Source organism: Lissotriton vulgaris, chromosome 6 (assembly GCF_964263255.1).
Source record: "Lissotriton vulgaris chromosome 6, aLisVul1.2, whole genome shotgun sequence".
In the NCBI taxonomy this organism is placed as follows: domain Eukaryota; kingdom Metazoa; phylum Chordata; class Amphibia; order Caudata; family Salamandridae; genus Lissotriton; species Lissotriton vulgaris.
The window spans coordinates 1,293,551,198-1,293,572,404 of record NC_141694.1 but is presented as its reverse complement, the minus strand read 5'-3'; the positions used below and the strand labels follow the sequence as shown (position 1 = coordinate 1,293,572,404).

Below are 21,207 nucleotides of genomic sequence, written 5' to 3'. Positions count from 1 at the left end.
GCAATCTAAGAACAATAAAAGGCTGAGTAGATTTACTAGGATTGGACATGGTACGCATGTTTAACAAGTTAAAATTTGTGCGATACGTGACGAAGATAGGTCTTGAAGTGCATGAATGTGAAGCCTTATTTGCCCACAAATTGTTTTAGTGTCTAGCGTCAATTCTCCAGAAGGTTGAAACATGCTTCTTCAAAACTCTTATTAAAACAAAACGCCGGAATTGTTTTAATAAGACCTATCTTTGTCACGTATCGCACAAATTTTAACTTGTTAAACATGTGAGATATGCTATATCTACGTTGTTTTCTGTTTTATCAGCCCTGAAGAGTCGTGTTGACTCAACTTTAAACACGACGAAACACGTGTCGGCTGAATGTGGATCAAATAAACAACCTTCCTAAGGATAAAGATACAAGGATCTACTGTTGCTTATTACTGAACTGTCAAATTACTTTGTTGAAACGTTTTTCTTTCCCTGATCATACTGATTTGTGGTTGCGAGAGCGTTGCTTCTTTATTTGGACAAGAATCCTACTAATAATAGGTGCAAGAATTCTTATGTTGAGAGTACTAACCCTACAGAAAAACCTGACCAGGCAGAATAACTAGTCATTAGGTCTGAAAACGATTTGATTCGGCAGAATAGTATTTTCTCCTTCCTCAAGATATTATCTTGGAGGAACAGAAGCTTGCGGCAAGGCGCGGCTGCGGCTCTGTATCGGAGGAAGGAGCCTGCCCTGAACAGCAACCGCACAAGAGAGAGCGAGGTCAGTCCAAGTTGGCAAAGACTCCCGTTACACCGGGGCCCGGGCCGTCTGTGGTGGACCTGTTGCGAAAACTACCCGCCGGAGCAGCTGTTTCTTCCTCCCCTGTTCACCACGCAAAGAGCGGGACGGTGATTGCTGCCGCTCCCGCAGTTCCCGCCAGCCCTGATTCGCTGCTCTCTCCCCAGGCAGTGTTTGCTTTGGAGCCCGGTACAGTGGTTCCCATTGAAGTCCCTGAGGCTTCACAACGCTCAAAACCGACGGAGGCAACAGAGGCCAGAAAATCGGCAGATCAGACCCCTTCTGAGGCGACTGAGGCTGAAGAGGCTGAAGAGGCTGAAGAGGCAGCTGATACCACCGCACAGCGACAATCAGATACACAGGCCCAAATGGATGGGGGGCCACCTGGCACAGAGGCAATGCCACCAATACCATTAAAATCCACAATGCAAATAGCACCTACATCAGCGGAGCTGGTATCTTCTCAGCAAGGGTTGGCATCGATTCATAAGGAGGTAAGGCCTGCATCCACACCAGTACCTCAACCAACACAGGCTACGCACACCCTCCACAGTGATGTTCCTTCTGTTTCTTCTGTCGAGCCTGTCGAGCCTAACTCTCTTGAATCAGTTCCAGTTCCAGTTCCAGTGCATCCCCAGGCATGCACAACCCCCCTCGAGACAGTTACGTCCAGCTTGGGTAAGGAGACTACCATCGCTCGGCAGCATCTAAATGATGGGCAGTGTGCAACTGACTTCAAATTGGGGTCAGGCTTAGCGTCAGATACAGACAAGGAACCATCAGAGTTTTTTACCATCTCTGAAGGTGCGGAGGAGTCTATACTGCTTCAGGACCAAGACATCGACTCAGACTCCTACTCTCTCTCTGATCCCCAATCTGACTCAGAAATCTGTACAAACACGGATGCAAGCTCACAAGATAGTGATTCGGACGTAGTTATGGGCAGACACAGGAGGCACACAGTGCTAAAAAAGAAAAAAGGCCACCTTGGTGCTAGTGGTCGCCCTAGGGCCCAATCTCCTCATACTAGCATGCAGGATCCTCCCTCCAGACCCCATAGCGATAGTTCCCCTTTTTTTGATCAGCAAAATGCCACCTTGACATCTGTCATGGACACAGTGCTTCAGGCAATTGCCTCCCATAGGGAACAGACGTCAAAAGATGGGCGCAGGGCTCAACAAGCACTTCATAAAGTCCAGGGAGTTGTACGCAAACTCTCTAAATCAGTGGCAGCATCAAATGCAAGATTGACCGACATGGAGGACCGCATAGTGGTAAATGAGGCTGAAGCCACAGCTGTAAAGGAACAAGTAGATGCTCATGATGCTGAATTAAAAGACGTCAGGTGGAAACTGGAGGAAATGGAAAATCGCATGCGACGCAACAACCTCCGAGTACTTGGTGTTCCGGAAAAAATTGAGGGTGAAAATGTGCGTATGTTTGTAATCCAGCTTTTCAAGGATACGCTCCCTGAACTTTCCACCTGGAACTGGGAGCTAGAGGTGCAACGCGCCCACAGAACCCCATTTACTTTAAGGGCCACAAAGGAACAGTCTAAATATCCAAGGGCTATCTTAGTGTACTTTGGAAATTTCCTCCTCCGCCAAGCTATTGCCGAGAAAGCAAGACCAGATGCTCATCGGACAAGAGGTGAAATTTCCTATTTTGTTAGACCCGACTTCTGCCACACCACGGTGGAGCGGAGGTGGCGGCTTCGTCAACTGATTAAGCCTTTCTTGGAGAAAAAGGCCCAGGTGTACCTGAATAACCCGGCAACTCTGAAAGTCATCTATAAGGGCCACGCTAAGTTTTTCACTTCAGAAATCAAAGCAAAAGACTTTCTTGACAGCATGAACTAGAGATGTACTTTTTCACTATAACGTTGGGCCTTACTGCCTTAAAAAGAGGGGGGACTAGAGGGAACTAGAGGGAACAAGAGGGAAACAGCACACCTAGTCAAGGCTATGAATTAGATAACGTCTTTGTGAGATAGCCACCAATTAGTTACTAAATATTCTTAAAAAAAAAAAAACAAGGAAAAAAAAGAAGAAAAAGGTGGGGAAAAAAAAGGAAATCCCTAGGGTGCTAGCATGTGGGCTATCTAAGTCCTATCTAATTCCTCTAACTAAACGATAACCAAAATATACATAGAACTGATGTTTATCACACTCTCCAGACAGGATTTTTTTAGCTCTCTATATAAAAGTTCTATAATGGGTCACACTGTTTGCTCTCTTAGTTCTCTGGCTCTATCTTACTCACTACTGCTTTTTTTCTTTCTCTCCTTTTTTTTTTCTCTATTCTATTCTCATCATGTATTTTCTCCTATCTTATGCCCTCTAAAAGGACTTTATAAGATATAAGTTTATATGGGTGACACTGGGTAGCGATGTCTCTCCATCACAACAGACTCTAGCTAGAGTCTAAATGCCACACTGGGGGAGAGGCGGGGGGGTGGGGGAGGGCAGTCAAGGGGTGGGAGGGGGAAAGGGGGTGGGGGAAAATGCAAAAAAATGTACAAATTCATTCGCAAATTCATTCGCAAAGTAAAGTATATGCAAATATTATTTGTGGATTACAACAAATATGGCAGAGAAACAAGAGACATTATAATTTTTGACGCTAGCTACAGCTCATTTGGTCGATATATGGAAACCAGGTTGAACGTATTTTTTTTTAAATGGGGAGAGTGAGTTTATGTTCATGGAACGTGGCAGGTTTAAACGATAAAAGTAAAAGGGCTCAACTATTCCAACTAACACGCCAGAATCCAGTAGACATACTTTGCCTGCATGAAACTCATATTGTAACTGCTGATAGGGAATGACTTAAATTACCTGGATATAATCTGCTGGTAGCCACAACCCAATCCTCTAAAACTAGAGGGATAGCTATTTTAGCTAAACCTATTATGGGCCCCCCGACTCGCAGATTAGCGGATAAGAATGGCAGATGGGCGATAGCTCAACTAGAATGCGGTCTTACAATATGCGCAATCTATGGCTCAAATATGGATGATCCCACCATCTTCCAAGAGTTAGAGATAGAACTGGCCTCCTGGACAGGCTCCTTAATTTTTTGTGGGGATTTCAATATAGATATAGGCGTATTCATCAATAACAGTTTCACTCTGAATTATAAAGGACGCAAACCAAAGGTATTTAGCGCACTTAGGCAATTAATGGAAACCCATAACTTACTAGATATGTGGGTTCAGTCAGGCAAAAAGACGGACGGTCATACATTCTTTTCTTACCCCCACAATATATATTCCCGGATCGACTACATCATGTCATCGTTAGAGGGCTTGGTAATGATTGATATGATCAAGTCCCCTAAAACAATTTCGGACCACAATGCGCTCACCTTTGTCTTTGATCTCCCCGAATTGGTTAAACCAAAGTGTAATTGGACCTTTGACAGAAGACTCTTGATTAATCAGGAATTCATAACACATATGAAAAATTGGGCACAGGGCTTTTTCGATTGTAACCGCTTTAGCGCGTCACGAGTAACGGTCTGGGACTGTTTTAAAGCGGCAATAAGGGGAGAAACTATCTCATTTGTCGCCAATAAAAAGAAGCGGGAAGACAATATTAATACACAGCTCATGGAGGAACTTTCTGATCTTGAGACACTCCATGCCACTCAGATAGGCCAGGGGGTCCCAACATCTGAAACCTCTAAAAAAATACTGATATTAAAAAATGAAATTAATAACACCTTGATCCAAAAAGCAGCCAAAACCTATCAAGCTAACAAAAATAAGCTATATGAATCAGGGGAGAATGTAGGCAAACACCTAGCATTACGAACACGTCAAAAACAATCACAAGGCAATATAAAGATGATTGAATATGAAGCCAAGGAATATACATCCAAGCAGGATATCCTAAACATATTTCAAAAATATTATAAGAAATTGTATCATAGCGATCTGACAAATTCGGACTCGGACATCACGTCATTTTTGAACAACTGGCTCCCAGACCAAGACATAAATACTAGGATAGATGACAGGATTAAAATAATACTCGAGAGAGAAATTACCTATTCTGAGGTAGAGATTGCCTTATCCGAACTTTCCAATGGTAAGGCGGCAGGCCCCGACAAAATCCCCCTAGAACTGTATAAAATCCTAGGTAAACAAATAATTCCGTTATTGTTAGATCTCTTTCTCGGAGTGCAGTATCACTCCGCCCCACCAGACTCCTGGAAACTAACGAATATTATAATTTTTCACAAAAAAGGTAAACCATCTCAGCTTCCATCATCTTACAGACCGATATCCCTGATATACTCTGACTCAAAGCTCTACTCAAAAATACTAGCCAACCGACTGAACGGGGTTATCAAACATCTCGTATCCCCCTGGCAGCACGGATTTATACCCGGAAAGGGCACTACAGATCATACCCGGAGAGCCACTACCCTTTTTGATATCATGGGAACCACGGGGGGCGAGATGGCGATGATTCTCCTCGATGCCGAAAAGGCTTTTGATCGAGTAGCATGGCAGTTTCTCTGGAACATATTAGAACGAAAGAATTTTGGATACAAATTCATCAGAGCCATCAAAGCCTTATATATCGATCCTAGTGCAAAAATCTCTATATGTGGCAATGAGTCAGAGCTTATCAAGGTACATAGAGGTACAAGACAGGGATGCCCATGCTCCCCGATCCTGTTCGCACTATACATAGACCCCCTTATTCAGAAACTACTTTTGACCCCTTTAATACAGCCTATTAAAATAGGGCTATATTCCACCAAAGTCATGGAATATGCGGATGACATTGCCGTTGTAACTAACAACCCCACGGTGGCAATCCTGGAAATCGAATCAATTACCCAGGCATTTGGCACATATTCAGGATATTCGTTAAATAGGGACAAAACCATGGTGTTAGCTACTGATAATATCCATTATGAAAGTGCTCTCAAAGTTGAAGAAGCTACATACTTAGGCATACGCCTTACTACTAAAGTGGAGAGAATTATCCATTTGAACTACACTCCCCTCACTGATAAAATTAAAATAGACCTCAAAAGAATAGACAACTTACATCTATCTATAATTGGGAGGGCTAACTATATTAAAATGAATATCTTCCCGAGGGTCCTCTACCTTTTTAGAGCGATCCCGTTGCTAGCTGGAGATAACTTCATTAAGACTATTGAGTCTGCTATATCTAAATTTATATGGAGCTACGGAAAGATAAGAAGATCCCTCCGCTTAATGTCGCTTCCACAGGATAGAGGGGGACTAGCTATCCCCAATCTAAAATTATACCTCTGGGCAACACTGATGCAATCTATGGATCCCCTGCTTACGGATAAAAAAACTAATACCTATACGCCCCCAGACCTATATATTCCATCGATCTATGAACTTAGTCTCGGTGATAAGTGTAAAGGGCTCTTTTTAAAACAGGTAGAGCCTTCATACTATAAAAAAATCAAATTGAAGACAGTCTTAGACGCATGGGTGGGTTGGAAAGCAATCTCTAAATACCTATCAATTCCCAATTTTACAAGATATACTCCTCTTTGGCATAGTAAGATCATCCCCCCATCCCTTAATGATGCTACCTCGCAGAGGTGGGAACATCTAGGTATCAATACAGTTGGCGACATATTAGGACATAATATCCCTATATCTTTTGAATATTTTCAAGAAAAATATCGTGTCCCTACGCAAGATTTTCTTAAATATTTTCAAATACTGTCATGTATCCGCAATGCTTTTCCAATAATAATACGAGACAGACTCCCACTTCTTGAAGCTATTGGTAAGAAAACGACAAGAATAGGGACTCTGTATCAGATTCTTATGGGTAATCTCCCTGATGATATCGAAAAAACAGAACAATCTTGGGCTGTAAAACTGGCAAATCCTAATGTTGATATCGATCTTTCACTAGCGCTATCTACAAAATACCTTATAGCCTCAAATTTAAGAGCACAATATTATAAAACAGTATACAACCTATACTATACACCCGCAAAATTATTTGGTTGGGGTCTTCGGGCCGACGACAACTGCCCAAGATGCAAACAGCCACTGGCCAATCTACTTCACATGTTCTCAGAATGTTCGGAGTTGAGGCGGTTAAAGACCATGATGTTGGAGTTCTGGGCTCAGGTCTTTGGACGTCAGATAAGGGACTCACTAACTCTCTGTATACTAGGCCACGATGACTCACTGGGTCATAATAAAGAGGAGCAAGCGGTAGTTTTTCTGGGGTATGCTGTACTTCGTATCATTTTGGCAGCTCGCTGGAAAGACGTAGACCCCCCTACTTTTCATATGTGGCTTAGTCGCTTTCTTGCAATCTATAAACAAGAAATCGCAATATATGCTACTAGGGGGAGAAAAATGAAAGCAATAGGAGCACAGATTTGGGACCCGATTACAAGATGGTACACAAATGAGGTTCGCCAATTAGGTTCTGCCGATGATTAATGGACATCTCTTTTGTTTCTCAGATTCCTGATCGTTTAATCTGCTTATATTTTTCTGTTGTCATTTTTTATTTTTATTTTTCATTTTTTTTCTCTTTCCTCTCTGGTGTTATTATCCCACTTGATATTGTATAAATTGTTCTGTTAATTAAGCTATGTGATTATCTGCTGTACCTACTTCTGTTTCTTTTTGAATCTTTTGTATTAACTATGAATTTGTCAATAAAAAAAAAATAAAAAAAGATATTATCTTGGAATATAGCTGGCCTGGGACCAAAACTAGTAGATCCAGATTGGTTGGCATATATTGCCAATCAAGATATTTGTTTGTTACAAGGGACATGGGCGACAGAAAAAGTGTCTCTTATTGGGTTTACTAGTTATAATGTGTCGGACAAACCTGCAGCCCATTTTGGGAGAGCCATAGGTGGACTTTTGATTTTAATTAAGAATGGCTGTGTTAGCAGCTCTACCTTAATGGTGATTGATAACTTAGATCTGATGGGGATTACTGTAAATTTTTCTTCGGTTCTCCGTTTGACTTTTTAAAATATTTATCTTAGGTGTTCTAGGGGATTGGATCAATCAGCTACACTGTCTCTTTTGGAGGAACTTATAGACAATCTGGATTCTAGTGTAAAAGTCATAGTAGCAGGTGATTTTAATACCAGTTTTGAACCTTCATTGTATTTAAATGAGATAAGAGGAAGATGAAGTATGGGGTATACCACCTTTGACTGGTCCCCCTTTGAGATAGTTTTCCAACACTGCCTTAGAAGTGGCCTTGTTTACATTAAGCAGGGGCCTTAGAGTGTGTGTGGGGCGTACTCGCTCTGATCCAACAAGGGCAGCTACATTTAAGAGAGGGGTATGTACCAGCACTATTGATTATGTCTTGGTTGATGTAAGTTTATGGCCTCTAATGTATGATATGGAAGTGGTGGTGCTCTTTGATAGTGATCATAATTCCCTCGAAGTAACTTTGACTGGTGACTCTTTAAACCAAGATTTAAAAAAACACACATAACTATGGTACCTGCACCTGTGGTATCTAATATTCGCCATTATGTTTCATGGCCAAATGTTATGTCTAATCAGGAACTGTTCTCACAGATTTACAAACTTTATGTTACATACTTTAAAGCATATGTAGGATTGAATATGGATGTAGTTCCTATTCTAGTCATTCACGTTGTCCTGTCTAATGCCTTACTGGAGATTTTTTTTACCAAAAATTGTACTAATAGGACTTCTAATTCCGTGAAGGTGGAGAAATGATTTGATCCGGCTTGCAAGTTAGCCAAGTCAGCTCTGAGAAAGGCTATAATAGAGGGAAATAGTACTAATGTTAAAGCAGCAAGACCTCACTACAAATCTATCTTGATTAAAGCCAAGAGGAATTGGAATAATAACTTATGGCAAGATACTTTGGATGCAGGGAAAAAGAATGACATTAGACTATTCTGGCGCCTTGTTACCCAAACTTAGGGGCCGATTATGATGGCGGACGGACCTGAGTCCGTCCGCGACCATAGAGTAGGAGGGAACCTCCGCATGGCCTGCGGAGTTCCCTCCTGTGCAATTAGGATGTGACCGCCACCCTGGCGGTCACATCCTCTATTTTTACCATTGCGGTGGATGCGGCTTCAAGCTGCATCCGCCGCAATGGTAAAAATGCATACATTGCATTTGTATGCAGAAAGCAGCAGGCACCATGTGGTGCCTGCCGATTTCTGCATACAAATGCAGGGGGCTACCATAGGTACCCCCCAGGTGCACCCCCCCACTCCCCCCTTCACCCAGGGGGCCCGCAACGGACCCCCGCAGTGAAGTTACACATGCTTTTCCACTTCGCAAAACCCGCTGCGGAAAAGCATTTTAAACAGCCCATCGTAATATGGCTGACGGTGTCTGAGAGACACCGTCACCATATTAGAGCTTTTCCGCCGCGGTTGTAAGTCAACCACGGCGGAAAAGCTGCAGACGGAAACCAGGACCCACCAGCCATCCTAATGTGGCGGTGGGTCTTTGGTGGGTCCGCTGCGGTTTTTCCGCATCCTCCGGGCCGGCGGTGGCTTCCGCCGGCCTGGAGGATGCGGAAAAACCGCAATCGTAATAGGCACCTAAGTCAGAAAAACCTAATTTACATCATTAAAATATTTCCCTGGATAAATGGGTATCTATCCCATTTTACAATACTTTATGCTCCTGGTGACTCCCAGGCCCCTGATAGCACTAGCTTTTTAAATGTATGGCCTATATTAGATTCCACTCTTCCTATCGTCTTTAGCCTAGGCGAAACAATTAGAGCAATTGATTCACAGAATTTTGCTAAAGCCCCTGGACCAGACAAAATACCCAGGGATTTATATAAATCTGAACCTTTGATATGGTCCTCCTAACCTTAATATTTTATTTAATGCTATTGCAGCTGGGGGAGGAAGATGCCTGACTCATGGCTTGGAGCTGAAATTACAGCTATACATAAAAAAGGTGATTTGGGGGAGCCATCTAATTATAGGCCTATCAGCCTCATTGATAATGCCCAAAAGATTTTTTCAAAACAAATTGTGATGAGACTTTTGGATTGGGTTGATACACAAGAGATTGTATCTCCCCTACAGGCAGGTTTTAGACCAAGAATTAGTACAAAAGATCACATTTTTAGATTTATTGTTTTTTATTGGAAATATGTTTTACTTCAGAAACAACAACTTTACGTGGCATTTATTTATCTTAGAGCAGAGTTTGATCTTTTACCACGATCGGCCCTTTGGCAAGCCCTTATAAACATTGGTGCTCCGGCCAACCTAGTGCATTTAATAAGTAGATTACATGTGAATAATTTTGCTCAGGTCCGCCGGGGTCCAAATGGAGAATTGACGGATCATATTCCCATAGAGCGAGGAGTTCAGCAGGGCTGTGTGCTAGCGCCCACTCTATTTTTTCTATAGATTAATGATGTTGTGGACACCCTAGAACATTGTAGAAATGACTCTTCAATTTTGAATAACAAAAAGATACCCATTTTACTTTTTGCTGATGATTCCCTCCTCATATCTAAATCTTCGATGGGCCTCCAAATTTTAAATGATACGTTTTTAAAATTTTGTAACTTGAGAGGCTTAGAACTGAATATAAACAAAACTAAGTTTATGGTTTTTGGAAGGAAGAAAAAGGGAAGTTGTAGTATTCATGCCGGGGGCGAGGCCCTGGTCAGAGTACATAGTTTTAATTATTTGGGGGACAGACTTAAAGACAATTTAAGGTGGACAAACCAATTGGAGAAATCAAAACTAAGTACTGAACACAGATCCAATGCCATTTTATGGTTATATAATAAAACTAATTTGAGTGCTATTTGCCCTGCTGTGGAAGTTTGCCAAGTAACGGCTCTCAGTAGCAGTCGCTCCCCACGCTCCCTGGTCTCCACTGGTATCGTTGGGCTGCGCTCTTTGCTTTGCGCCTTTAAAAACTGCCGCCTGCTTTAATTATCTAGCGCTTAGCCTCACTTATACATTGCTCGTTTTTTTGCAGTCCTAATCTGTATTGCTCGCTTGTGAAGCTTAGACCATTAATTATTATTTGTATTGCTCGTTTGTGCAGTTGTAATGGTAGCGCTCACATCACTGATTTAAATACAATTGTTAATACCTGATTGTGCCGGTGCCACTGCCCACAGCGTATTCCTACTTTGTGCCCCATCCTGTTTCGGTTTTGCTTTTGCTGCCATCTTGTTGTTGTGCCTCGGAGCCCGTCCTCTCCACCCCGCTCCCGCCTCCCAGCTGCTCCTCCCTCCCACTGACGGCTTAGGCTTGCTCCGTCCTCAGAAGCTCTGTGACCGTCCTGACACTCTCAGTAGCGGTCGCTCCCCACGCTCCCTGGTCTCCACTGGTATCGTTGGGCTGGGCTCTTTGCTTTGTGCCTTTAAAAACTGCTGCCTGCTTTAATTATCTAATTAAACAACAAGGGGTGGTGATGGACAGAGTTTCTGAATTAAGCAGAATACTCTCACCCAGTCAAGAGATCAGGGCTAGATCCAACACCGTTTTTTAGCTCACTGCACCATCCCAGCTCAGAACCTGGCTATATGCAAATTAGTCTGTTCCTGTCCCAGTGCATGATGGGAACAGGGCAAACCAAACTACAAAGCCAATTCTTTCACTGGGAAGGAAACAAGCTTCCGGGACCGGTTTCTGGCATTACAGCCGTCTTCGGCCCGGCTTGCTTGAATACTGATGGTGCAATGAGCAAGGGACTCACATCTGAGTATACCCTTCCACGCTTATGGTGGACAAAATATTTAAACAACAAGGGGTGGTGATGGACAGAGTTTCTGAATTAAGCAGAATACTCTCACCCAGTCAAGAGATCAGGGCTAGATCCAACACCGTTTTTTAGCTCACTGCACCATCCCAGCTCAGAACCTGGCTATATGCAAATTAGTCTGTTCCTGTCCCAGGGCATGATGGGAACAGGGCAAACCAAACTACAAAGCCAATTCTTTCACTGGGGAGGAAACAAGCTTCCGGGGACCGGTTTCTGGCATTACAGCCGTCTTCGGCCCAGCTTGCTTGAATCCTGATGGTGCAATGAGCAAGGGACTCACATCTCAGTATACCCTTCCACGCTTATGGTGGACAAAATAATTAAACAACAAGGGGTGGTGATGGACAGAGTTTCTGAATTAAGCAGAATACTCTCACCCAGTCAAGAGATCAGGGCTAGATCCAACACCGTTTTTTAGCTCACTGCACCATCCCACCTCAGAACCTGGCTATATGCAAATTAGTCTGTTCCTGTCCCAGTGCATGATGGGAACAGGGCAAACCAAACTACAAAGCCAATTCTTTCACTGGGAAGGAAACAAGCTTCCGGGGACCGGTTTCTGGCATTACAGCAGTCTTCGGCCCGGCTTGCTTGAATCCTGATGGTGCAATGAGCAAGGGACTCACATCTGAGTATACCCTTCCACGCTTATGGTGGACAAAATAATTAAACAACAAGGGGTGGTGATGGACAGAGTTTCTGAATTAAGCAGAATACTCTCACCCAGTCAAGAGATCAGGGCTAGATCCAACACCGTTTTTTAGCTCACTGCACCATCCCAGCTCAGAACCTGGCTATATGCAAATTAGTCTGTTCCTGTCCCAGTGCATGATGGGAACAGGGCAAACCAAACTACAAATCCAATTCTTTCACTGGGAAGGAAACAAGCTTCCGGGGACCGGTTTCTGGCATTACAGCCGTCTTCGGCCCGGCTTGCTTGAATCCTGATGGTGCAATGAGCAAGGGACTCACATCTGAGTATACCCTTCCACGCTTATGGTGGACAAAATAATTAAACAACAAGTGGTGGTGATGGACAGAGTTTCTGAATTAAGCAGAATACTCTCACCCAGTCAAGAGATCAGGGCTAGATCCAACACCGTTTTTTAGCTCACTGCACCATCCCAGCTCAGAACCTGGCTATATGCAAATTAGTCTGTTCCTATCCCAGTGCATGATGGGAACAGGGCAAACCAAACTACAAAGCCAACTCTTTCACTGGGAAGGAAACAAGCAGATGGCCGCTTTCCTCGAGACGAACGGATCCCTCGACCCCTCACAGTCCGGCTTCCGAGCCAACCACAGCACCGAGACCGCCCTCATCGCCGCCACCGACGACATCCGAGCCCTGATGGACAATGGAGAAACAGCGGCCCTCATCCTCCTAGACCTCTCCGCGGCATTCGACACGGTCTGCCACCGCACCCTAGTACGGCGTCTCAGCAACGTCGGAATCCAGGACAAGGCGCTGGAGTGGATCACCTCCTTCCTCGACGGGAGAACACAGAGAGTCCGCCTACCACCGTACAAGTCAGAGGCCACCGAAGTCATCTGCGGCGTCCCCCAAGGATCATCTCTGAGCCCCACCCTCTTCAACGTCTACATGAGCCCCCTCGCGGCCATCGTACGCAAACACAACCTCAGCATAATCTCCTACGCCGACGACACCCAGCTGATCCTCTCCCTGACCAACGACCCCGCCGCCGCCAGAGCCAACCTGCACGAAGGGATGAAAGAGGTAGCCGAGTGGATGACGACCAGCCGCCTGAAACTGAACTCGGACAAGACGGAGGTCCTCATCCTGGGCTCCTCTCCCTCCGCCTGGGACGACTCCTGGTGGCCTCCCGCCCTGGGCACCGCACCCAAACCGACAGACCATGCACGCAACCTGGGCTTCATCCTGGACTCCTCCCTCTCCATGACCAGGCAAGTCAACAACGTCTCCTCGGCATGCTTCAACATCCTACGCATGCTACGGAAGATCTTCTGGTGGATCCCCACCGAGACCAGGAAGACCGTCACCCAGGCCCTCGTCACCAGCCGACTGGACTACGGCAACGCCCTCTACGCCGGGACCACCGCCAAGCTCCAGAAGAGACTCCAGCGAATCCAGAACGCCTCAGCCAGACTCATCCTCGACATCCCACGAACCAGCCACATCTCCGGACATCTGCGAGACCTTCACTGGCTCCCCGTCAACAAAAGAATCACCTTCCGCCTCCTCACCCACGCACACAAAGCCCTACACGACCAAGGCCCGAGCTACCTCAACAGCCGAGTCAACTTCTACGCTCCCAAACGCCACCTCCGATCAGCCAACCACGCCCTCGCCGCCGTCCCCCGCATCCGAAGAGCGACTACAGGAGGAAGGTCCTTCTCCCACCTGGCCGCCAAGACCTGGAACTCCCTCCCGACCGACCTGCGCCTGACCCAAGACCACCTCTCCTTCAGGAAGAAGCTGAAGACCTGGCTGTTCGAGCAGTAGCGGCTCCCCCCCCCCAGCGCCTTGAGACCCCACGGGTATGTAGCGCGCTTTATAAGTGTCACTGATTGATTGAAGCTTCCGGGGACCGGTTTCTGGCATTACAGCCGTCTTCAGCCCGGCTTGCTTGAATCCTGATGGTGCAATGAGCAAGGGACTCACATCTGAGTATACCCTTCCACGCTAAATAACGGTGATGGATCAAGCCCTGATCTTTGGACTGGGTAAGAGTGGTCTGCTTAATTCAGACACTCTGTTCATCACCACCCCCTTTTCTGAATCGTTTTTGGCCACTATAGGTGTGGCAGGGTATACTCAGACATGAGTCCCTTTCTCACTGCACCATCAGGATTCAAGCAAGCCGGGCCGAAGACGGCTGAAATGCCAGAAACCGGTCTCCGGTAGCTTGTCTCCTTTCTGGTGAAGAATTGGCTTGGTAGTTTAGTCTGCCCTGTTCCCATGATGCACTGGGCCAGGGACAGACTGATTTGCATATTGCCAGGTTCTGAGCTGGGATGGTGCAGTGAGATAAATAACGGTGATGGATCAAGTCCTGATCTTTGGACTGGGTAAGAGTGGTCTGCTTAATTCAGACACTCTGTTCATCACCACCCCCTTTTCTGAATTGCTTTAATTATCTAGCGCTTAGCCTCACTTATACATTGCTCGTTTTTTTGCAGTCCTAATCTGTATTGCTCGCTTGTGAAGCTTAGACCAATAATTATTATTTGTATTGCTCGTTTGTGCAGTTGTAATAGTAGCGCTCACATCACTGATTTAAATACAATTGTTAATACCTGATTGTGCCGGTGCCACTGCCCACAGCGCATTCCTACTTTGTGCCCCATCCTGTTTCAGTTTTGCTTTTGCTGCCATCTTGTTGTTGTGCCTCGGAGCCCGTCCTCTCCACCCCGCTCCCGCCTCCCAGCTGCTCCTCCCTCCCACTGACTGCTTAGGCTTGCTCCGTCCTCAGAAGCTCTATGACCGTCCTGACACTCTCAGTAGCGGTCGCTCCCCACGCTCCCTGGTCTCCACTGGTATCGTTGGGCTGCGCTCTTTGCTTTGTGCCTTTAAAAACTGCTGCCTGCTTTAATTATCTAATTAAACAACAAGGGGTGGTGATGGACAGAGTTTCTGAATTAAGCAGAATACTCTCACCCAGTCAAGAGATCAGGGCTCCTCCCTCGCTCCGCCCCCTCCACTATCCACTTACGTCAGATGCATTTGCGCGCAGCGTCCACGCGCAGCGGTCGCGCCCTATGCGCGCCGAAGGTGCGCCAAAGGTAAGCCCGTCTATGCCCATCCGTGCCTGGACCGCGCCCAGCGCCAGACCCCCTGGTCCTCGCAAAACCCACTCCACCCGCATAACGTACGACGCCGCTACCCTCTCAGCACTTAACCCCGGCCGACTCCCAAACTGCAACCAAGCCGCCCCAGGACAATCCCATGGACCCTTCACCTACCACTCCTGCAAGTTCGACTGCATCAGGATCCACACCAAATCCACAGACTCCAAACAGAACTCCAACACTAACCACCTGAAATGCATCCTGCTCAACACCCGCTTGGTCCACAGACACGCCATTGAACTTTGGAACCTACTCGACACCACATCGCCGGACGTCGCCTTTCTTACAGAAACCTGGATGAACGCCTCCTCTGCCCCCGACATCGCCATAGCCATCCCGGACGGTTACAAGATCATCCGAAAGGACCGCATCAACCAAACAGGAGGAGGAATCGCCATCGTTCATAAAAACACCATCCGCATCACGACCAGTTCCGATGACAACCTCACAACCGCCGAACACCTTCACTTCCAGAACCACACTGACCCTAAGACCACACTCAGGGGCACCCTCATCTATTGACCACCCTGACCCCGCGCACAATTCAGTAAAGACATCACTGACTTCATCAGCCCCCACGCCCTCCCCTCTGAGGACTACATCCTACTGGGAGACCTCAACTTCCACCTGGAAAAGAACAACAACAGCAACACCACCACCCTTTTGGACAACCTCGCCAATCTCGGACTCAAACAACTTGTTGACACCCCCCACCCACTTTGCCGGGCACACGCTCGACCCAATCTTCACCTCCAGCAAGCATATCTCCTTTAATCACACCACAGCTCTCCATTGGACAGACCACAGCTGCGTTCACTTCAACTACAAAAAGACTATGACCCACAACCAATTCCCCGGAGAAACTGGAATAAAATTACCACCAACCAGCTCTTCACATCGCTCCACCATAACCCTCCTGCAAAATCATCGGACCCAAACCAAACCAAGCAGCCACCAACCTCACACAATGGATCACCCACAGCGCGGACGAATTAGCACCCTTGAAAAACCATCAAATCAAGCAAGGCAGCAAAAAAGTCCCCCTGGTTTAATGATGACCTTAAGAAATCCAAGAAGATCTGTCGCACCCTCGAGAAAGCCTGGCGAAATAACCCAACCGCTGACAACATGACCACCTTCAAGAACGCCACCCGCAAACACCACCAACTGATCCGATCCACCAAGAAATCAGCATTCAAGGATCGACTCAACAACAACGCCCACAACAGCAAAGAACTATTCAACATCGTCAAAGACTTTACCAACCCCACCGCCGGCACCAACGACATCATTCCATCCCAAAACACCTGCGACTCTCTAGCCTCGTTCTTCCACAACAAAATCGCTGACATACATAACAGCTTTGGAGGCCAGCCCACCCTACCTACCTCTGAACTAAAACCCCCCTCCAGCAACCTTTACGCCTGGAACCCAATCACCACTGAAGACACCATCCGCCTGATGAACTCCATCCACTTAGGATCGCCAACTGACCCATGTCCCCACCACATTTTCAACAAAGCAGACTCCATTATCGCACCCCATCTCCGAGACGTCATCAACTGCTCCCGCAACTCCGCCACCTTCCCGGAAAATTGGAAACACGCCGAACTCAGCGCCCTCCTGAAGAAACCTACAGCAGACCCCACTGAACTTAAGAACTACCGCCCCATTTCGCTCCTCCCATTCTCTGCCAAAGTCATTGAGAAAGCCGTCAACAGTCAACTCGCCGCCTTCCTCGAATCCAACAAATCCCTCGACCCTTCACAATCCGGCTTCCGAGCCAAACACAGCACTGAAACTGCCCACATCGCAGCAACAGACGACATTCGAACTCTACTGGACAACGGAGAAACTGCTGCCCTCATCCTACTCGACCTCTCATAACACCCTTATACAACGCCTCAGCAACATCGGAATACAAGGAAAAGCATTGGACTGGATAATCTCGTTCCTCGCCGGAAGAACCCAGAGAGTCGGCCTCCCCCTTTTTAGATCAGAGGCCACCGAAGTCATCTGCGGCGTACCCCAAGGATCTTCACTCAGTCCCACCCTCTTCAACGTATACAAGAGTCCCCTCGCATCCATTGCGCGCCAACACAACCTCAACATAATCTCCTACGCAGACGACACTCAGCTGATCCTGTCCCTCATCAAAGACCCAAACACCGCCAAAACGAACCTACACGAAGGGATGAAAGAAGTAGCCGAGTGGATGAAGAACAGCCGTCTAAAACTAAACTCGGACAAAACGGAAGTCCTCATCTTAGGATCTTCCCCCTCCGCCTGGAACGACTCTTGGTGGCCACCGGCCCTGGGAACCGCACCCATACCAACGGACCACGCCCTCCCTTTCGAGGACCAGACAAGTCAACGCCGTCTCATCCTCATGCTTCAACATCCTACGCATGCTCAACAAAATCTTCAGTTGGATCCCCACCGAAACAAGAAAGACGGTCACCCATGCACTGGTCACAAGCCGACTAGACTACGGAAACACCCTTTACGCCGGTACCACTGCCAAACTACAGAAAAAAGTCCAGCGCATCCAAAATGCCTCAGCCAGACTTATACTAGACATCCCCCGACAAGCTCACATTTCCGGTCACCTGAAAGACCTCCACTGGCTCCCCGTCAACAAGAGAATAACATTCCGCCTCCTCACCCACGCACACAAAGCCCTCTATGACCTAGGACCCGAATACCTCAACACGCGCCTGTCCTTCTACACCCCCACCCGCCAACTTCGATCATCCAATCAAGCCCTCGCCACAATTCCACGCATCCAAAGATCCACCATGGGAGGAAGATCCTTCTCCTACGTAGCGGCTAAGACCTGGAATTCCCTCCCCTCTCACCTACGCCTCACACAGAACCACCTCTCCTTCAGAAAACAACTAAAAACTTGGATATTTGATAAGTAAAGCTCCCCCCCTCCCTCAAGCGCCTTGAGACCCTCTGGGTGAGTAGTGCGCTATACAAATTTAAACTTGACTTGACTTGAGGATGCCGCTCTTTATGAGGCAGAGATATGAGGTTATGGTAATATACAGTTGTTAACCATTGCAGAGAACAGCTTTTTTAGAAGGCTATTAGACTTACCATCTAGTACCTCATTAATCCCCATGTATCTTGATGTTGGAATAAAATGAGTTGCTCACCGAGCCATTTTAAAAACTTTAATATATTGGATCTAACTGGTGTACACCAGAACTTATAGTCTTTAAAGACTCTCTCATAGAGGTATTGAACCTTCAAGGACCCTGGGAATTTCCTTGGGTTAAATCTGTTTCTGGATAGTTTTCCAAACTCAGCATGCAGAACTTGTGGGTTGAGCCCAACTCTATTTCAAAAACTGATATTAAACTACTTAACTATAGGTATTGGGCTTATATAAATGACCAATCTGTTATTAATACCCACAATGGCCCTGCAACTATTATATTGGCTCATAAACACTCTCCACTATTTGAAGAATTTTTAGATTTGATTTTCCCATCTCCAACCAGAAACGTGTATATATGATTTTGTTATGGAATGTTACCACTGAGAATCCCTACAAGCAAATGGTCAGCAAACCAAGAACGAAGAAACTGAATTCTTCCCTACTTGCGACCTGGTACCTGAAGATGAAAGCATGTACTGTTTTTTGCAAGGAGTACTTTTACATACGCCGTAAATGACTCGTTCCCATTTGTCATAGCATGGCCACAGGCAGTCACCTAGAAGCCTTTAGGATCCTGAAAAGAGATGCATCACAAAAAACAGTATTTGCTGTAAGTACATTTTTAGACGCAATGAGGTATAGGAGAGCAAAAATTCTAAAGGCTTTGGAATAATGATTTTCGTTGGTTGATCGTTTTCCTTTATGTATTGCAGTTAATTACATGCACGGTCACTTTTTTGTATATTTGCACAGCCCTTATATGGTATGTGAAGATAGAATTGCTTATGCACAGGAGGGAAATTGTTGCTGGTTCAAACAAATGACTATAAAGTGAACCTGATGGTCAGAGTGGTCGATACTTGAAGTAATATTTATTTTAGTTTGTTGTACTTTTTATGGGTTGTGTTATGGTGTTTTTATAATGTATTTAAACTGCCGGGAGGGAAATGTTGAAATTATGTACATTATTGCTATTATGAATATCTTAATGAACTGGTTGAAATGTTTTCAATAATTGTAGTTATGTTATGTTATGTTATTTTAATTTGTATTGCACGCAGATACTCGTAAGTGTCCTGGCACGGAGCAAAGAGAGGTAACCGACAGGAAATTAGGTGAAGAGATACATTTTCAGATTCTTCTTGAAGATGCATGGATCTTGAATATTCCGAAATGTGAGAGGAAGAGCGTTCCAGGCAGCGGACACTTTCCTTGCCAAGGAGCTGCCTCCAAGCCTCTGACATTGGAAGCGGGGGACCAGAGCCAGGGGCTGGGCCAGAGAGAGCAAATGACGAGCTGGGGTGTAGAAGGCAAAGCGTTTCTGTGAGTAGGTGGGGCCAAGCCCATGCAGGGCACGATGGGCCATGACCAGGGATTTAAATTTAACCCGATCAACCACCGGAAGCCGGTGTAAATAGCGCAAGTGAGGCCTCAAGCTAGTCCTGGCCGGAATCCCCAAAAGGAGCCTGGCTGCCGCATTCTGGACCACCTGAAGTTTCCTTCGCAGGTAAGCCGGAATGCCCACATATGGGGCAGTGGCATAGTCCAATCGAGACAAAATAAGGGTGCAGATGACAGACTCCTTCGCCTTCATAGGTAGAAGTGGAAGAAATGTTCTCAAAGATCTCAAAAACCCAAAGCAGGTCCCCGCAAGTTTTTTGATCTGTGTGGCAAAGGAAAGATTTTCCTTGAACCACACCCCAAGGTTCTTGGCAGGCTTCCCTACAGAGGTGAGACTGGGAAACTCAGGGGCCTAAAGATTATCTCTAACATTTGAAGGGAACTTCCCGAAGAGAACTTCATTGCACTAGAGTTGTGCAGCAGCTAGCCAATGAAAAATAGAGGACAGGCAGTGTTGGGCAGAGTTCAAGTTCAAGTTCGTGCATTTGTATAGCGCACTACTCACCCAGAGGGTCTCAAGGCGCTAGGGGAAGGGGTATATTATTTGTCGAATAGCCAGGTTTTCAGTTCTTTTCTGAAGGAGATGTGGTTCTGAGTAAGGCGAAGGTGGGTGGGGAGTGAGTTCCAGGTCTTGGCAGCCAGGAAGGAGAAGGATCTGCCACCCATGGTGGATTTCCGGATGCGCGGGACTGCGGCGAGGGCTTGATTGGACGATCTTAATTGGCGGGTGGGTTTGTAGAAGGACAGTCGAGTGTTGAGGCATTCGGGTCCTAGATTGTAGAGGGACTTGTGTGCGTGGGTGAGAAGGCGGAAAGTAATTCTTTTGTTGACGGGAAGCCAGTGGAGGTCTTTTAGATGTCCGGTGATGTGATCTTGGCGCGGGATGTCTAATATGAGTCTCGCTCATGCGTTTTGGATGCGCTGGAGTTTATTCTGTAATTTTGTTGTGATTCCGGCGTAAAGTGTGTTACCATAATCCAGCCGACTCGTGACCAGTGCGTGGATGACAGTTTTTCTTGAATCGAGGGGGATCCATCGGAAGGTCTTTTTGAGAATGCGAAGTACGTTGAAGCAGGAGGACGAGACGGCGTTGACTTGTCTGGACATCGAAAGAGAGGAGTCTAGGATGAAGCCAAGGTTACGTGCATGGTCTGTGGGTGTGTGTGCTGTGCCCAGAGCAGAAGGCCACCAAGAATCGTCCCAGGCTGAGGGGGAAGATCCTAGGATGAG

At 46.3% G+C, this 21,207-nt stretch overlaps 2 protein-coding genes across 2 annotated transcripts in view; one reads left to right on the top strand and one right to left on the bottom strand.

The window, feature by feature from the left end:
• ENPP3 (ectonucleotide pyrophosphatase/phosphodiesterase 3) overlaps positions 1–21,207 on the bottom strand; it is a 716,664-nt gene that overhangs the window by 252,876 nt on the left and 442,581 nt on the right. The window lies entirely within an intron of this gene.
• On the top strand, positions 48–2,652 carry LOC147708799 (uncharacterized). Its single transcript, XM_086925139.1, has 2 exons — positions 48–117; positions 666–2,652. The coding sequence occupies exons 1-2, from the start codon at positions 48–50 to the stop codon at positions 2,642–2,644; spliced, it is 2,049 nt and encodes a 682-aa protein (XP_086781265.1). The 3' UTR covers positions 2,645–2,652.

Excerpts from the sequence above, each read along its gene's own strand:
- LOC147708799 (XM_086925139.1), top strand. The coding sequence starts at position 48 with ATGGTACGCATGTTTAACAAGTTAAAATTTGTGCGATACGTGACGAAG. Across the intron at positions 118-665 it reads AGGTCTTGAAGTGCATGAAT|ATATTATCTTGGAGGAACAG; the intron begins GTGAAGCCTTAT and ends TCCTTCCTCAAG.